The sequence below is a fragment of the Nothobranchius furzeri genome, chromosome 2, assembly GCF_043380555.1.
Source record: "Nothobranchius furzeri strain GRZ-AD chromosome 2, NfurGRZ-RIMD1, whole genome shotgun sequence".
NCBI classification, from domain to species: Eukaryota; Metazoa; Chordata; class Actinopteri; order Cyprinodontiformes; family Nothobranchiidae; genus Nothobranchius; species Nothobranchius furzeri.
The window spans coordinates 70733128-70748923 of NC_091742.1; the positions used below are offsets into that span (position 1 = coordinate 70733128).

Consider the following 15796-nt stretch of genomic DNA (forward strand, 5'->3'; position numbering starts at 1 on the left):
TGTGACCTAGGCTGCCCTGGTACCAAGTGTACCAATGGGCATCCTTATGTTCGAACATGGTGTTCATTATGGCCAAACTGCGGCTTGCACAGAAGTCCAATAACGAAACACCACTCGAGTTCAGATCAGACGGGCCGTTCCTCCCAATCACACCCCTCCAGGTCATGCTGTCATTGCCCATGTGAGCATTGAAGTCCACCAGCAGGACAATGGAGTTCCCTGATGGAGCACTATCTAGCACTCGTCCCAGGGACTCGAAAAGGGTGGGTACTCTGAACTGATATTTGGTCCATATGCACAAACAACAGTCAGGACCCGTTCCCCGACCCGAAGGCGCAGGGAAGCTACCCTCTCGTCCCCCGGGGTAAACCCCAACACACAGGCAGAGAGTCTTGGGGCTAACAAAAAGCCAACTCCAGCCCTCCGCCTCTCACCCGGAGAAACTCCAGCAAAGGAGAGTGTCCAACCCTTCTCAAGGACTTGGGTTCCAGAGCCAATGCTATGTGTCGAGGTGAGTCCGGCTACATCTAGCCGGTACCGCTCAACCTCTGCCACAAGCTCCTGCTCCTTCCCCGCCAGCGAGGCGACGTTCCATGTCCCAAAAACCAGTTTCCTTGTCCGGGGATCGGACCACCAAGGCTCCCGCCTCAGTCTGCCACCCGATCCACACTGCATGGCAGAAATGGTTGGATTTTATATTCAGGAGCTCTCAAAAACCAAGCCGGAAAGTAAGCAGGATTTTCATAGACTGCAGTAATGGAGTGGGGTTTCAGATGAATTGGCGCCATTCTAGTGTTACAACCATCCAATGACTAGCCAAAGCAGTAATGCTAACCACTAGCTAAATAGTTATAAAGTTCAGGGATGGTGTGATGAATACATGATGGTGAATCTGGAGCAAGCGCGAATCTGCGGCCTCTGGGTCTGCAGCTGTGTATTATCATGGAATTCACATGGGTGGAGGCGGGGTTTTATCAAGTCCAGGTGTCTTATGTCTGAGTTGAAGTTGTGGGTCACGAAAATAACTAACATTTCATAAAATACAACATCTCAGTAGTGCTAACAATTACATTTTATTATATATAGTACCTGTCTTTGCTCTGGAAGGTGTAAAACAGCATAATACTGGCCCTTTAAAATAAATAGTTTGATTCTGGTGATAGCTCGTTCAATGTTAGACTTTAAAAACAACGATAACTCTGTTCTTAAGCTTCCCTTAGAGAAACTAGCCTGTATATAAAAGATTTAAAAATGAACTGGTAGTTTTAGGGAAGTTTGAGGGATTTTGGTTGGTTTTGATCATTAGTTATTACTGAGTAGTTATGTCATGCTACATGTTATTACCTGTGTTATATCTTGTTTATTTGGTTTTATTTTATATGTTGTTTTAACGGGACAATTTTAGAACAGTTGATTGTCTGTTCAAACAACTTTATTTTACTACTGTGGTTTACGATAGCCTTGATTAGGTGGCTTAATCTGTATATTTAACAAAAAAAGAAAATGTTCTAAAAAATGTGAATATTTAAATTTTTACTGATTTATTTTATATTTACAGTCTTTTTAACCATTTATCTGTGTTTTAAGTTTCGATCAATATAAGATGGGGTTGGGCATCAGTGAGCTTCAGAACCTTTCTGATTTGAATTTCACCGTCTATTCTTGCACAAAGGTTTTAAAAGACTCTTTTTAGATGTTCTATGGTGTACTGAAGTATAATGACAAGCATTAGTTGACAACTATGCAAATACAAAGAGTGAATATTTGCTGTGATGGTCCTTCTTTACCAAGACCCCTGTAAAGCACATTGGCTTGCTGTCAATCTACGTGTGGTTGAAAGTCTGACTAGTGAAGAGCAATTCTTGCATCACCAGTGATTGATCTGCATCCTTGAACTAGTCAGCACTACATGTCAAGATGTCCCTTTTGTTACTAGAATGCAGAAGAAATTTTCTTTGGGGGGGGATTTGGTTCATTTTCACAGCAAAGAGAACATTTACAATAAATTATAACTCTTTATAAATCTCAGACGCAAAACTTTCTGCCAATTAAAAAACTTTTGACCATAAATGTACAATCCAAAAATGTGTGAAGCCGTAAAAGTCCACAAAGTTAAGCAAAGCTTTGTATTGACCTCCATTTGGCTTGCAGTCGTTGTTTTTCAGAGTTTTAATCATCATACAGGCAGAAGGGCAGTTTTAAATCTATTGTTCCAAACTTACAGCGCTGATGTTTCAGGGTTATTATGCAAAAGCTGTGGCATTCTACATCCATGAATGTGCTGACTCATCTTATGATGGTACAAATGAATTTGAAGTGTAACATCCCATCAGGAGCAGTTGAGGTGAGTGGAGCAGATGTCACACAGGTAAGGCTGGTGTGGAAGGAAACACGATGTACCATCTGTTTCTGTTGGGCTTGTCTGAACACCAGAATGGAGAGAAGTTCAGTTCCTCTGGTTTTTCATGCAGCCGTAGACGCAGCTAAACCAGAACCGAATACCAAAAGTTTGTACTCTTAAATTCAGTTTGCAGCAGTTGTATCATTTGGAATTCTGCAAGTTAGCCTACAAACTTTATTAAATATTTGTATCTGTATTGATGATTAAATCTGGAGCCTGCTTGTTCTATCCTACTGCTAACTACATAAATCAGAACTGTGTGTGCTCACATTTCAATATTAATCTACCCGTAAACCTCGGCTCATTAAAATAAACAGGATAACAGTGAGCATTGTTTCAGAACCAAGCCACTGTTTCACAGACAAGAAGCCGAGCCGGGCTGCTGGCAGGTATCAAATATTCAGTGTTTGGTCAGGGATTATGGGCTTTGAATGCACCGTCCTCGTGGGACAGGTGGAACATGAACTGCTAATAGCCGTCGGGAAACCAAAGAGAGGGAAACAAAGAAGTGCTCTCGCATGAGTGTGCAGGGGACCACACACACACACACACACACGCCGAGTTACTGAATGCTATTTTATTGCCATAGAATGGATGAGTAACCAAACATCTCAAATCACAAAAGGAAACATGAACAGATTTTCTAAAGATTTCTAATTCACCACACAGGGCCTCCATCTGACTGAGCCAGAACTCACGGGAGGAAGTAGATCCAGATCCAATCGGATGGAAAGTCATTCTTCTGTAGAGTTTTTGGATTATTTAAACATTAAAAAAAACATAAAAATAACACTAAATCCATCAAGGAGGACATTTTATAATATCTGGTTGAGAACTTTTACACGTGCTAACTGGAACAAGAGTTTTCTATTTGAAAATCAAGTTTTATTTAGCCAGTACTCATAGAATTAGATGCTGGCCGTTTTCTAGAGCTCTACCCATACCAGTGAGACAGGTTAGTATCGCCCTGAGCTTTACAGCAGTGGTGATGATAGCCTGGCAAGCCATCCTACATACAGGCGACACTCGAAATATTAGAGTATGGTGCAAGAGTTCATTTATTTAAGTAGTTCTTCTTAAAAAATGAAACTAATAAATGAGACAGACTCATTCCATGTAAAGCCAAATATTTCAAACCTTTATTTGTTATAACTGTGATGATTATGGCTTACAGCTTTTGAAAACCCCACATTCAAACTCTCAATCAGAATATCATGAAAATGGTTCAATATTCTAGGTTCTTGGTATCAAAACTTTTCTTTAAAATTCACGGACATCATATGTGAAATCCATGGAATATACCAAGCGGAATTAGAAAACAGCGTTTTTAGCCGCATTGACTTGCATTCATTTTTTTTCATTCTTCCGGGGACCCATGGTCCGGAAGTGGATGGGCGTGACTTAGGCTCCCTATAGGGTTACAATCCTGCATGTTGTTGTTTTACTGATCCAGTGCAGCTGATTTAAATGGATCAACTACCTTATCATGGTGTCAAAGGTCTGCAGAAGCCTGGAAATTAGCAATTCATTTAACTGAAAGAAGCGCTAATGGAATAATTTTATTACATGCAAGTTAAAACACAGCCAGGCTTACTTTATCATGTTTTGATGATGTTATCTAAAGGATTTTGAGATCTTCTGAAGGATGTGTGGTGGAAATGTTTAAAAATTAATATCACCTGTTGTAAACAGCTCCTTGAACCACCTTGAAATTAACGCTTTTGACCAGATTGATAAGCTAAAAGGCAGGCAGTTTCACATTACGCAGTTATTTTTGGCAGAAATTACAGCAAGTGTTACAAACAAAACTGGAAGTGCTACAAGTTACCAACTTTATTGCTAATATTTGCTGCAAGTAACCATTAAATGTTGCGTTGGCATGTGCTTAAATGTGTATAAACAAAAGCTTCTGCATGAACGACAAAATGTTACAAGATCAGAGGTGTTTTAAGATGGCAGCAATTAGGGCTTAACGATGTATCCATGAATTCACTGTCATTGCAGTATCTGTGTATGAAACGTCCATATCGCTAAGGACGCTTAGAACTGCTAAAGCTCTTAAAGAGACAATGTGTAATAACATTACCAGGGGGTCTCACATACATGGGAGCGGGTCTAAGTCTGTGGGTGACACCAATGGGAGCCCATGAGGGCAAAACACATTTACCAATTTGTACCAAGCGGTTACAAATCTTTCACCATTCCTAAACATTGTTGCTTTACACATTTACCTCTTCACTCGTTGCCAGTGATGGAATGGAGTCCGATGTGCTCGTCATTTTGCTGGAGGTTGTGCTCCCAGGGATCTTTCTGTTGGTAAGGTCTTACTCAAACAGAAAAATACAGCTTGCTTGCAAAGATTTAGGTATGTACTGGCCCGTATCACCAGGTAGAATACACACCGTCACTTTAAGACATAGTATTTCAAGTGCTGTTCCTTCAAGCTCAAACAACATTTTTGGGCTAACCCAGTTCACAAGACAGTTGTTGATATATGACGCACGACATGTGCTATGAGCATGTTTTTTTTTCTTTATTTCATGACGCCCTAGCCAAAATCCCCTTTTGTCTAGGTTCTGTCAAGCCTACTATCTGCCTAGCTGTTAGCTTATCAATCCCACCTGGATTTTCTCCAAACTGAGGCTGTTCAGAGAGTTAGTATCTACAGTGTGTAAAACATTACTTTTGTAACTATTCTACAGACAAAAGATCTATTTAAGGATTTTTCCATTGATTCCTCTAACATGTCACAAAGCTCATTCATGAACACGTCAAGCTAATGTTGATGGGATCAATCACTGCAGGCAGACTAGATCTGGGTTCTCACTCAACTCGTGAACAAATGGATAAAAAAACATCACCAGCAGTATTTGGAAGCTAACAAAATCCTATTCAGCTGATTGAGCGATAAAACTTTTAAGACCTTGAGTAGAGTTACTGCAGCCAGTGTGAATGCATTTGTAAGCACAGAGACATAATTGATAGGCATTGTTTAATTCCCAAAAGCATGTCCAGCAAATGCTTCAACAGCGCTGAACTCCAAACAACTCTACAGGCAAGTGGAATAAAGCATCAGCAGATCGATGCTGGCTTAAAAGATTCATTAAACTTTGGTAGTGGAGTGAAAACCAACTTTAGGGTACAGGTCTCCAAAGGATAAAGGGATATATGTTTAGAAGGATGTCGGAAAATGTGCCTGGGATCGGTTACAAGCCTCTCTGTCTGCCCTAACGAGAAGAAAAGAATGATGCATTGCAGATGCTGGGACGTTTGACAGCCAGACTCTCTGGGAGGAAAAGAACTGTAATGATGTAGCAAAGGATTCACAAAAACTATCACACTGACCCAAAGACAGATGATGGGCTTGGTGCAAGGATACAAGAGGAAAAGACAAGTTTATAGAATCGCCAAAGAGTATTGATGATCTAACAGGACAGACATCGGAAATTAGTGTCATCTGAAAGTGAGAAGCATAAATAACCGAGTTTAAGATCTACGTGATCCTGATGGATGCTTCCCCCTGCTCATCTGTCACAGGGGCCGTGATGGAAAGGTTGGTGACGAAGATTTCCCTTGGTGTGTGCAGCCAGTAACTTTTTCTGCGTTTCAAAAAAAAAAAAAAAAAACCTGATATGTGCTGGCAGTGCTGTTTGGATTTATAACCGGGGAACTTGCTCATCTGCAATTTGTTGCTTCTCGTTTTTTTTCCTCCCAGAAATTTGAAAGCCCGTTATGCTGCAGCGATGTCATGAATACTAATGATGGCCCAGTCTACTAACCAGCTCCTATTCAAGCATGCAAGGGTTGTTTTGATCAATAAATGATTTCCACTGAAGATCCTCGAATGAATTCTCTTTGTGATTCCATATCACTGGCAGGATGACCGCTGTCCTTGAGCAACAATGTCAAAACCTTTAACACAAATAAACGTGATCAAAAGTCTGTAGGAACAAACTAAATCTGCCTCTGTGTGTGTGTGTGTGTGTGTGTATGCGCTGGCCTTGGAAAATGAGAGATCAATGAAGTGATTGGTCTGTTCTGGGACAGCGAACACCAAAATTAAACTCCCTTGGTCTGCTAACTGACTCCATCTATTACTCCCGTCCCCTGGTCACCCCAAACATGGCCGTGCCAGCTCCGCTCTGGTCAAACTCCATTTGTTATAATCAGCACCTCGGACTGGCAAAGAAAACGTATGATGATGTGTTTATAGCTATACACCACCATCCAAACGGAAACGGTCTACTAAATGAGAGCCAATGGGCTTTGTAATGAAATACATGTCTTTTACTGCAAGTGTCCAAAATCCAGTTTGATCATGAATATTTATGTTTTGCTGACATCAAGTCAGAAAGTTTAATACCGTCTGTTTTCAGAGTGTTTCATGGGGATGAAAAATGGAAAATAGGCTTGAGAACTGCTAACATATTCAATTTTTCATGAAATGACAGACATATCCGTTGTAGTCTTCTTGATTAGTATTTCTTCATACTTTTAAGGTTGTTCTTTAGGTTTGGGATATTTATTCTTTCGTTTTGCTTTCAAAATAACTTATTCGTTTATTGTTTTACTTTAAATCACTTAACTTTGACCTTTGAATCTTTTAGGGAAAAGAAGACTTCTAAAAGCAGAAGATGAACCAAACTTGGGTCAACTTACAACAATCAAGTTAGCAAAGAAGCTATTTCAAAATGAACAATCAGCTGGTAAGTACTAGCTAGGTAGAAACTTGCTAGCTGTACCAAGCTTGGATGTTAGTTGCAAATACACTATTTGTGCTCTTTTATAAATTCAACAAAATAAATCTAACTGTTTGACGAATAAAACCTTTTAGCACCAAAAGGTTTAATTATCAAAAAGCTGTTAGCCCCAAAACAGTGTGTAACATGAACAAACATCAAAGCTACATTTAGGAAAGTGATGTAAAAGTTGATGCTGAAAAGTAAAGAAACACCGTCTGGTAGCGTTATAAGCCCCACCTCTTCCACGTAAACATTTGTTTCCAATTAACAAATAGAAATATATCTCGCATAATTGCTCCATGTATTGTTACATCATATGGTTGATTATTTGTGTTAAACAATTATTTGTAAAGATGTGGAACACTCATTTAATTATTACCAGTATGAATTCCTTGCAAGTTGTATGCTGGGATGACAAAAGCTCAGATGTGCCTGTTTCAGGAAGTACAATTCAGCTGGAGGGGAAAGCGTTATACAACAGAATTTAGAGTCTTATTTCCTGATATTTGGACGTCTCAACTCTGATTGGATAACAGCAACTTAACGCTACCACTGACTCTGGTTGCTTTGCAACACTGATGTTTTATCTCTTCATATACCACAAGTCTGGAGGAGTTCTGCTGTGTGGTGGAGCTGCTAATGCTAACAGTTAGCTTCCACTAGTCAAGACGTTCTCTTATGTTTCCTGGATGCTAAGCCAACAACAGCCTTCCCTGTCATGAGTCAACATGGGTGAGTCCATGAATGATACGTGACAGTGTGATGTAGATCTGTCAGGATTTTCTAATCCTAGAGTTTCACCATCTATTTTCTACCAAAAGCTAATGCAGGAGATAGGTGTAGGAGACTTTTTTTCATGTTCAGCCTGCATGAAAAACTCAGAGTGGCTGATTATAATCAGAAATTATATTTAAAAAATATGTTCAGTGTTCCACACCTTTAACCTTTAGATGTAATTAGTTATTCAACAATTTTATAAAAACACCATCATTATCTGTAGGTCAGTAGTTGAGAAGTTCTGTCTCATAGCAAGAGTCCACAGGCTCTGTCTCCAAAAGTACGCAATATGGTGCCCCCCCCTCCGCCCCGCCCCCCCCCCCCCCCCCGTCTCCTAAATGGGATATTTTGGCTTCATTTTGTGTAAGTACATGATGATCCTCCCACTCGTCTACATCCCTTAGAATTTACGCTCATACTACCTGATCTGTCAGGCACACGGACAGAAAACGCTGCTCTACCACAGCTGTTCTTTTTAAAGTGTTCTCTTTGTAGTTTTTTAAGCCTCTTCAAGTACTTCAATTTGCTGTATCAGTGGAGCATTGTTGCCATTTTTCTGGCAAATCAATCACGACTCATGTAAACACTCTCTAATTTGGAAACCAGAAAATAGAAAAAGAGGCTTTTTTTCCTGAACCAAGCACAAAATGTTTCCTAAGATGAGCAAAGTTTGTGGAGAGTTGATATACGAGTGCACTTCTACCACTCTACTCGTCTTTAAGCTGCAAACTTGCCGACGTGAGAAACTGTTGAGAGCAAGATCATAATTAAAGATCAAAATTTGTTTAAACACTTGTGCGACAAATAATGCTGAGTCAGAATCTGGAAAATATGTCCATAATATGCCACAATAACCCATAATATTGTGAAACAAAGTGCAATAAAATATTAGAAATCCTCTTTGTTCGATACACCTTTATAAAAGCTGCTAAATCTGCTCATAAATCACACATTACTTCTAATTAGAATTAAAATTTTCACGTAGATTATAAAATAGTGCCTTCCTGCCCTGAGTCACATCACATAATTTTTGATGAGGCTGTAATGTCCCCAAACACAGTGGCCCCAATGAAATGGGATCTTTAGCCTTAGCAGGCCTTAGTAAAAGTATATTTTTCTACCTCATGCACTGAATTGAGTTTGTCCCAAAGGAAATGAAGTCAGGTCTCATATTTAACATGATCAATAATTAATAAGTACAGACAACAGAACACAATATTATAGGAAAACCAGAGCTGCTATTAACCACATGATTTTCATTGCAGCCACCTAAATGATTCTGTGGTGGTCGTAAACAATAAATAAAATACAACCTACTAACAAATATAGGTTCCAAAGCTAGGAAATACACACACGCCTGTATAAATAATGTGGTTGGAAAGATGAAATGTTGAAGTCCTTTTATAGCTCAGTCCACTGATGAGGCGGCCTCTCTTCCTCCTCACTTGTTCTCTCGGTCTCTCAGGTCAAGGAGACTGAAGGAAGTAGGCCACAGCTGGATAAATTAGCTTACATTTATACAGGCTGATTCGTTAACTTGAGTCTTAAACATACTTACATCAGGGTAACTCTAAATGTACATATGCAGTCAATCTTACATATTTTATGACATGTCTAAATAACTTAAACTAAGACTTGGCAGCAACTTAGGGCTGGTAATTGTCCCGATCTTTTACCCGATTCTCCTCTTGTGATCATCTTAAAAGAGTTGAACACTGAAAAGCCAGTTTTTAATGTATTTTCGGATTATAATCCATAAATGAGTTTTTCATGCAGGCTGAACAGGAAAATAGTCTCCTACACCTATCTCCTGCATTAGCTTCTGATAGAACATAGACGGAGAAAATCTAGGATTAGAAAATCCTGACAGATCTACATCACACTGTCACTTAACATTCATCGACTCACCCATGTTGACTCATGACGGGGAAGGCTGTTATTGGTTTAGCATCCAGGAAACAGCAGAGTATGTTTTGGTCTACTATGTCTCAGCTAGTAGAAGCTAACTGTTAGCATCATCAACTCCACCACACAGCAGAACTCCTCCAGACTGGTGTTATTTGTGGAGATAAAAGATCAGCGTTTCAGAGCAAACACTCAGTGATATAGATGTGTTGCTGTTAGCCAATCAGAGGTGAGATGTCCAAATGTCAGGAAATAAGACTCTAAATCCTGCCATCTGAAGCTCAGTTCTGACGTGGCTCACTTCTAGTTCCAGAAAATGGCGCACCAGAGCTTTGTTTCCCCACACTAAAACTTACAAGGCATTTGTTCCTATTAGAGACCACTGCAAATGCATTGATTAAATGAGTGATCCACACTTTTACGGATGTCTTCGGTTACCTAAATGGCTTTAAAGCAAATCTCATCGATATTCAACATGCTGCATTGTCTTGGCACGATATCTCAGCATTAGTGTGCCTCAAAGGAAATCAAGCATGCGGCCTGTTGAATGTGACATGTAGCGAGTCAGAAAGTGAGGTGATGGAAGCACGCTGAACGGAGCAAGGGGAATCCAAACCCTCCTCCCAGGCTGCCATGTTATTTCAATCCCAACTCACTTTTGAACTTGTGAGGTTCATGAGTTTCCCATCTCACCTGTACATGAGAAGAATCGGTTTGTGTGTGGTGTGTTTTCCATGCTGTGGCCTCTCAGCAGGATCAAAACCGTCGGTTTAGTGAGATTTTGTTGCCACGTGTGGGAGGGATCATGTTTTGAAGATCTTGCCCTGTGAACCAGGCCTAAGGTAGTGCGAGATCTAGATGACTACCGCCGAAGTGAAAGTTCCCCAGTCTCACCTCTAATGTCTTCCTTCCATTCCTTTGTCTTTCAGCCAATGACCAACATATACGACTGCTAGGTTTGTTTTGTGTATAGCTATATATCGTATATCTTTTAAAACAATGGCCAAAATCAGTCATGTATACAACACCTACATCAACTTAGACACACACAGAGTTTGGGTAAATGTTTACATTGCAATGCTCGTGAGTTTAAAAACCTTTAATACGACTGCATGAATGTTTTCTTGCATCAGCACACAAAGGTCTTATGTACTTAAAGACGTTTTGCATTCTTGCCCATCTTTGTGAAAAATCTAATTGTAGGTTGGCTACTGTCTGAGCTAATTTCTCTTCAATAAGTGTGTTCAATTGGAAACCTAATTTTAATGGACCTTTCTTTGAGTGTTGTCGGCTAAATCCAAACAAAAGACGGCGAAACATTTCATGCAAGCTGCAGAACACAACAACACAGGATGTGGTTCCAGCATTCACGAAAGACAAAGATGAGTGGCAACCGCATATTTGCAGACTACAAGAACCATTATGTGTGGGATTCCTGAAGTAGGAATGTGCATGAAGGATGAACAGGAATACTCACTCGGGAAGCAAAGACCAAGGTTACCAGAAAATGACTTTGGAAGGCAATGTCTAAAAGCAGACTGTTGGGAAAATTAGGCCCTATCAATTAATTAGACAAGTGAAACCAAACAGTGCAACGTGCATTTTAGGAAAACTCGGTTCCTTAATATGAGTTAAGATCGGACGCTGAAAACCTTAAAACTTTGTGACTGAATAACCTTCAATCTAAAAACGCTCACTCTGGGGTTCACACACCTGTTTGTGAAGCATGAAGAGCCTAAACTAAAAATTTTATGATCTTGAGGAGATTTTGTTCGATCTGCCCTACCAGAGTGAGATTCTGGACTATTAGAACATTTAGAAAACATGTTTACTTTTATCTGATCTCATAGCTAAACTCTGTTTGCCTCGTGTCTGTAGCTGGTTCTGCACACACCATTTATAATGCCAACGTTTTGGTTTGTATCTGAGAAAGTAATATCAAAATCGATGCATTACTCTGAGTAACAAAGCCGTGAGTTCACTTTCAAAAACGGGGCTGCGGTTGCTCCATTTGCACCACTGATCAGATCCTTATGCACAAGGCATCGGCGTCAGGATAAGTTACCTTTACAGTCACATTATCTATGCAGCCCTCCAGTACAAAACCTGCTCCCTTTAAAGTCCAAGATAAAGCACATCCTAGTAGACAGCTCTGAACACAGTAACTGCTGCAGGAAGCTTGATGCATGAGCGTGAAAGGATGAATTATGCCACTGCTGCTAACCTTTATATGCTTCAATGAAACCTTGAAGATGTAATCTGCTGGTAATCCTTCCAAATCCTAACTTTAATCTTGTTAAAGCCACTGAATCTGTGTCTTATTAGAAGAGCTCATAACAGGGAACCCCAAATCTCATCCTCTTTGCTGCATGATACAAATGCAGAGACAGGGATGAGGAAGGCAGCGCGTTCCACTTCCTCTACAGCCGTGATTTTAGGCTTAAGGTTAGATAAATGCGTAGAGCAGATAAAAACTTTTCTAAAAGTCATAGGCTCGGCGTCTGGGTTTCAAACAATTCCCCCCTTTTCCTCTCACAGACCTTACTCAAGTAGGTGATGATTTTACAATCATTCATGTGTTCACAGCAAGTTTCCTGCGTCCATCTTTTTTTAAAAGAGGACACGTTGGGAGAGCCCAACTGTTGCTAACAAATACGAAACAGATTGGATGAAAATCCCTGCCAGTGCCAACGCTGACAGTCTTACCGGTATTGAGCGTGCCCGTGATGAGTCTGAACAGGTACTGTGCGAACTTGAAGATCTCTCGCTTGCACCGTTTCCTGCAGCTCATCTTTGGGGAAGCTTGAAGGCGTCAGCACGCAAGAAGCGGGACTTAAAAAGTTAGAAACAGAAAATAATCCAGGGAAGACTTCAGTTGGATGGGATGTCCTCTTCTCTCCTCCGCACCTGTGGCTGTGTCAGCTGGTGGAGTGATGCTCATCAGCGAGTGGACAGCAGAGTCTTGATGGCTCCACGGGGACGATGTGCTCTTTTTATCAGGTCATTAATATTTGCTTCCCTGCTGTTTTCTTTGGATGATAGGGTCACCTCTCCTTTTTGTTTCCTCTCACTTTCTTTTGACACTTTTCCCGCAACTCCTTTGTGCAAATACCTCTTCTCCTCCTCCTCCTCCTTCTGCACTACTACAGACTACCCTGTTGGCTTCGCAGCACGGCGGGTCTCTCGCTCTCTCCAGCAGACACACAAACAAACGCACACCCCCTCACACTGGATCTCGTAGTGCGCCTGCTGCTCACGCTCTACTCAACACCATCTGTGGATGTTTTACCCTCGCTGACGGTTGCTATGGAGGTGTGGCCTGATTGGCCCAAGCAGAAGAGAAGGAGGAGCAGTGAAATAAAGGAGAATTAAGGGGAAAGTGTCCACCTCAGTGAATCAGCAGTGACAAGACAGCCATGACTCGATTGTGTGATGTGTGACGGAACATTTTCTCCAATGACAGACAGTAATGCTGAGGGTTAAATTCACCAGGAATCTCAAAGTCAGAGGGACAGAAGACCTTAGAGACTTAAAACATCAAGGTCGATGTTAATAATGACTGACATCTATGTGATGACATTAGGACCAGCCAGGTGCATCATCATTGCCGCTAATTAGGCCGCACTGTACATCAATTGCACCCATCTGTCAATGTCAGCGCTTCCATCCGAGAGGTTTGCCCCAACTGCTGCTGCAGCGGCTTCACTTAAGAACTATCTCGTCTATCAGGCTGACAGAGTCAAGTTACAGGTACTTAGATGGGGATAATGCTCAACAAGTCAAGGAGGCGGTTCTATTTTAGTTTGAAGGGAGAAGATGCTGACCTTGGAGACTGTGTTGGTGTGTTTAAGATACAAACTCTTTACAGACACTCAGCCAGGTCGAGTCAACAGGAGGATTTTAAGTAATAATAAAAGGTCATGCTTGGGTTACAGTGAAGTCATTTCTCAAGTGGGTGAAAAACTTACTAGATGGACATTTGGAGAAACTCAAGTGAAAAAGTAGCATTCAGTAATTCTGCTCTTTTATAGTTAATGTTGATTTAAAAGTCAACAAAACACATAAAAGTAGATCTACTGAAGAAATGGTAGCAGTTTGTTAGGAAAAACAATAGGAAGCTGATTTTTTCACAAAACCTAGCATAGTTCTTAACAGTACATTTTAATGGTTTTAAAAGATCCAGATCATGCTATTTTAAACATTTGAGAGCAATGGTAGGCACAGTATGATAAAACGTCACAGTTGGCACTGCTGAGATGTAATTTATCTTAAATGCGACTTATTTGTCAGTCTGAATTTATACCTGAAATAAAATGCTTCATTTCAGTGAAGCTCCGCCCACACCTGCTCTTATGAAACGTGCCAACAACAGCGTCTTAGGCACACTGACCTCCATGTTGGCTATGGTAGTCCTGCCTGCTGTCTCAGTTTTGTCATGTGCTCATGTGGTTTCAAATCTCGGTGTTGTCAGCAGCTGAAGCTGATTTTATTCTTTTATATTTTAGTTTTTTTTTTTTTTCCCAAAAACATTTTGCGAGTCTAAAGATCTTTGAATTTAGTCATTTCCAAGCAGCGTTTTAGTTGATTTACTCTGCCCACCTCACATGGACTCACACTGACTAGATAAACAAAAAAAAGTCTTACATTTTAAACTGTTTGCCTATAACGGGTTGAAAATATAATACTGTAATAATACAAGTGTATCTAAAAGAAGGATGAAAAAGAGTTGCTGCTGAGAGTGTCTGGAGCAGGGTCTGGTGTTGGGAGAAGGAAGATGGAGTGATGTACAACTTATTAGGCCATTTCAGGAATTTCAAAATAATATACAAAATTTGCAGCTGAAACAGTTAAATGCCAAAAAAAAAAACGGGTTGGGGGGATTTTTCATGAGAAAAAAACAATATTACATGCTAAAAAGCTCCAAAAAGCGGACATGGCCCCTTTAACGCTTAAAGCGTCTTTCCTGAGTATTTATCTTATCCAACGGCACCATCTAGTGGCTGACAAGCATGTCACACAAAAAATGTTGCTCCGTTTGTTTAAAGAGGGACTGCACCCCATCAGAAAATGTAAATGGTAAATGACCCGTACTTGTATAGCGCCTCTCAGAGTAAGGACTCCAAAGCGCTTTACACTACAGTGTATCATTCATCCATTCACACACTGGTGGTGATGAGCTACAATGTAGCCACAGCTGCCCTCGGGCGCACTGACAGAGGCGAGGTTGCTGAGCACAGGCGCCACCGGTCTCTCCGATCACCACCAGCAGGCAAGGTGGTCCTCCACTCCTGGTCAAGATTCGAAAAAATGTTATGAAAGTGGGCGTTGCCAGGAGGCACAGAGTGGCATGGCCTAGTGTGGGGAATTTTGCTAATGGTAAGCCTTAGAAAAACTAAAGTGGGTTGCTGGCATCCTTTATACTGCCATGTGGGTCTCTACTGCCTCAATAAACACTCCAAACATGAAAAAAAAAAACATTTTCTGTCAGTGTTAGGTGTCAAGAATGACAAACCCAAAAAAAACAACCCCTCACCTATTGGTGCTAGAGGGGCAGCTGCTAGACTCCGAGACCTTTCGCATACCGGAGCTCCTCCCCTTAAAGCAGCCAGTCCAGGGATTGGGTGGCAACAGCCTATTTTACACATGTGTAAATTTCCCACTACACAAGTGTTCAATGGAAATGCAAAAACCTAAAGTTTTATGAAATCAAGTCATTTTTAAATTGGCTGCAATAATCAAGGGGTAGACTAACCATTAGCTTATCAATCCAATGGGAACTCACTTCCGTTGCCTTGAAGTTGTTCCGAGATCTATTAACAATGGCAAAAAGTCAGATCATATTTTTTCCTTTTCACAGAAACACAGCTGTAAAGATCTGACGTATCAATGTAAGAGCGTTTTTATATGAGAATAAATAGCTGGTTTTGTTGAGAGGCACCTGGCTGCAGACCTCCACCATCAGGCTGCTTCC

General features: G+C 40.7%; 1 protein-coding gene across 4 annotated transcripts in view; it reads right to left on the reverse strand.

The window, feature by feature from the left end:
• Positions 1 to 15796, reverse strand: part of kcnip4a (potassium voltage-gated channel interacting protein 4a) — a 339081-nt gene that overhangs the window by 192779 nt on the left and 130506 nt on the right. The window contains exon 1 of one of the 4 annotated variants that reach the window (XM_015947021.3): positions 12532 to 12848. The exons of the other annotated variants lie outside the window; for them this stretch is intronic. Coding sequence (XP_015802507.1) covers positions 12532 to 12616 — 85 coding nt within the window. The 5' untranslated portion in view covers positions 12617 to 12848. Of the gene's footprint in view, positions 1 to 12531; positions 12849 to 15796 lie in introns of those variants that run through there. 4 annotated transcript variants of the gene reach the window in all.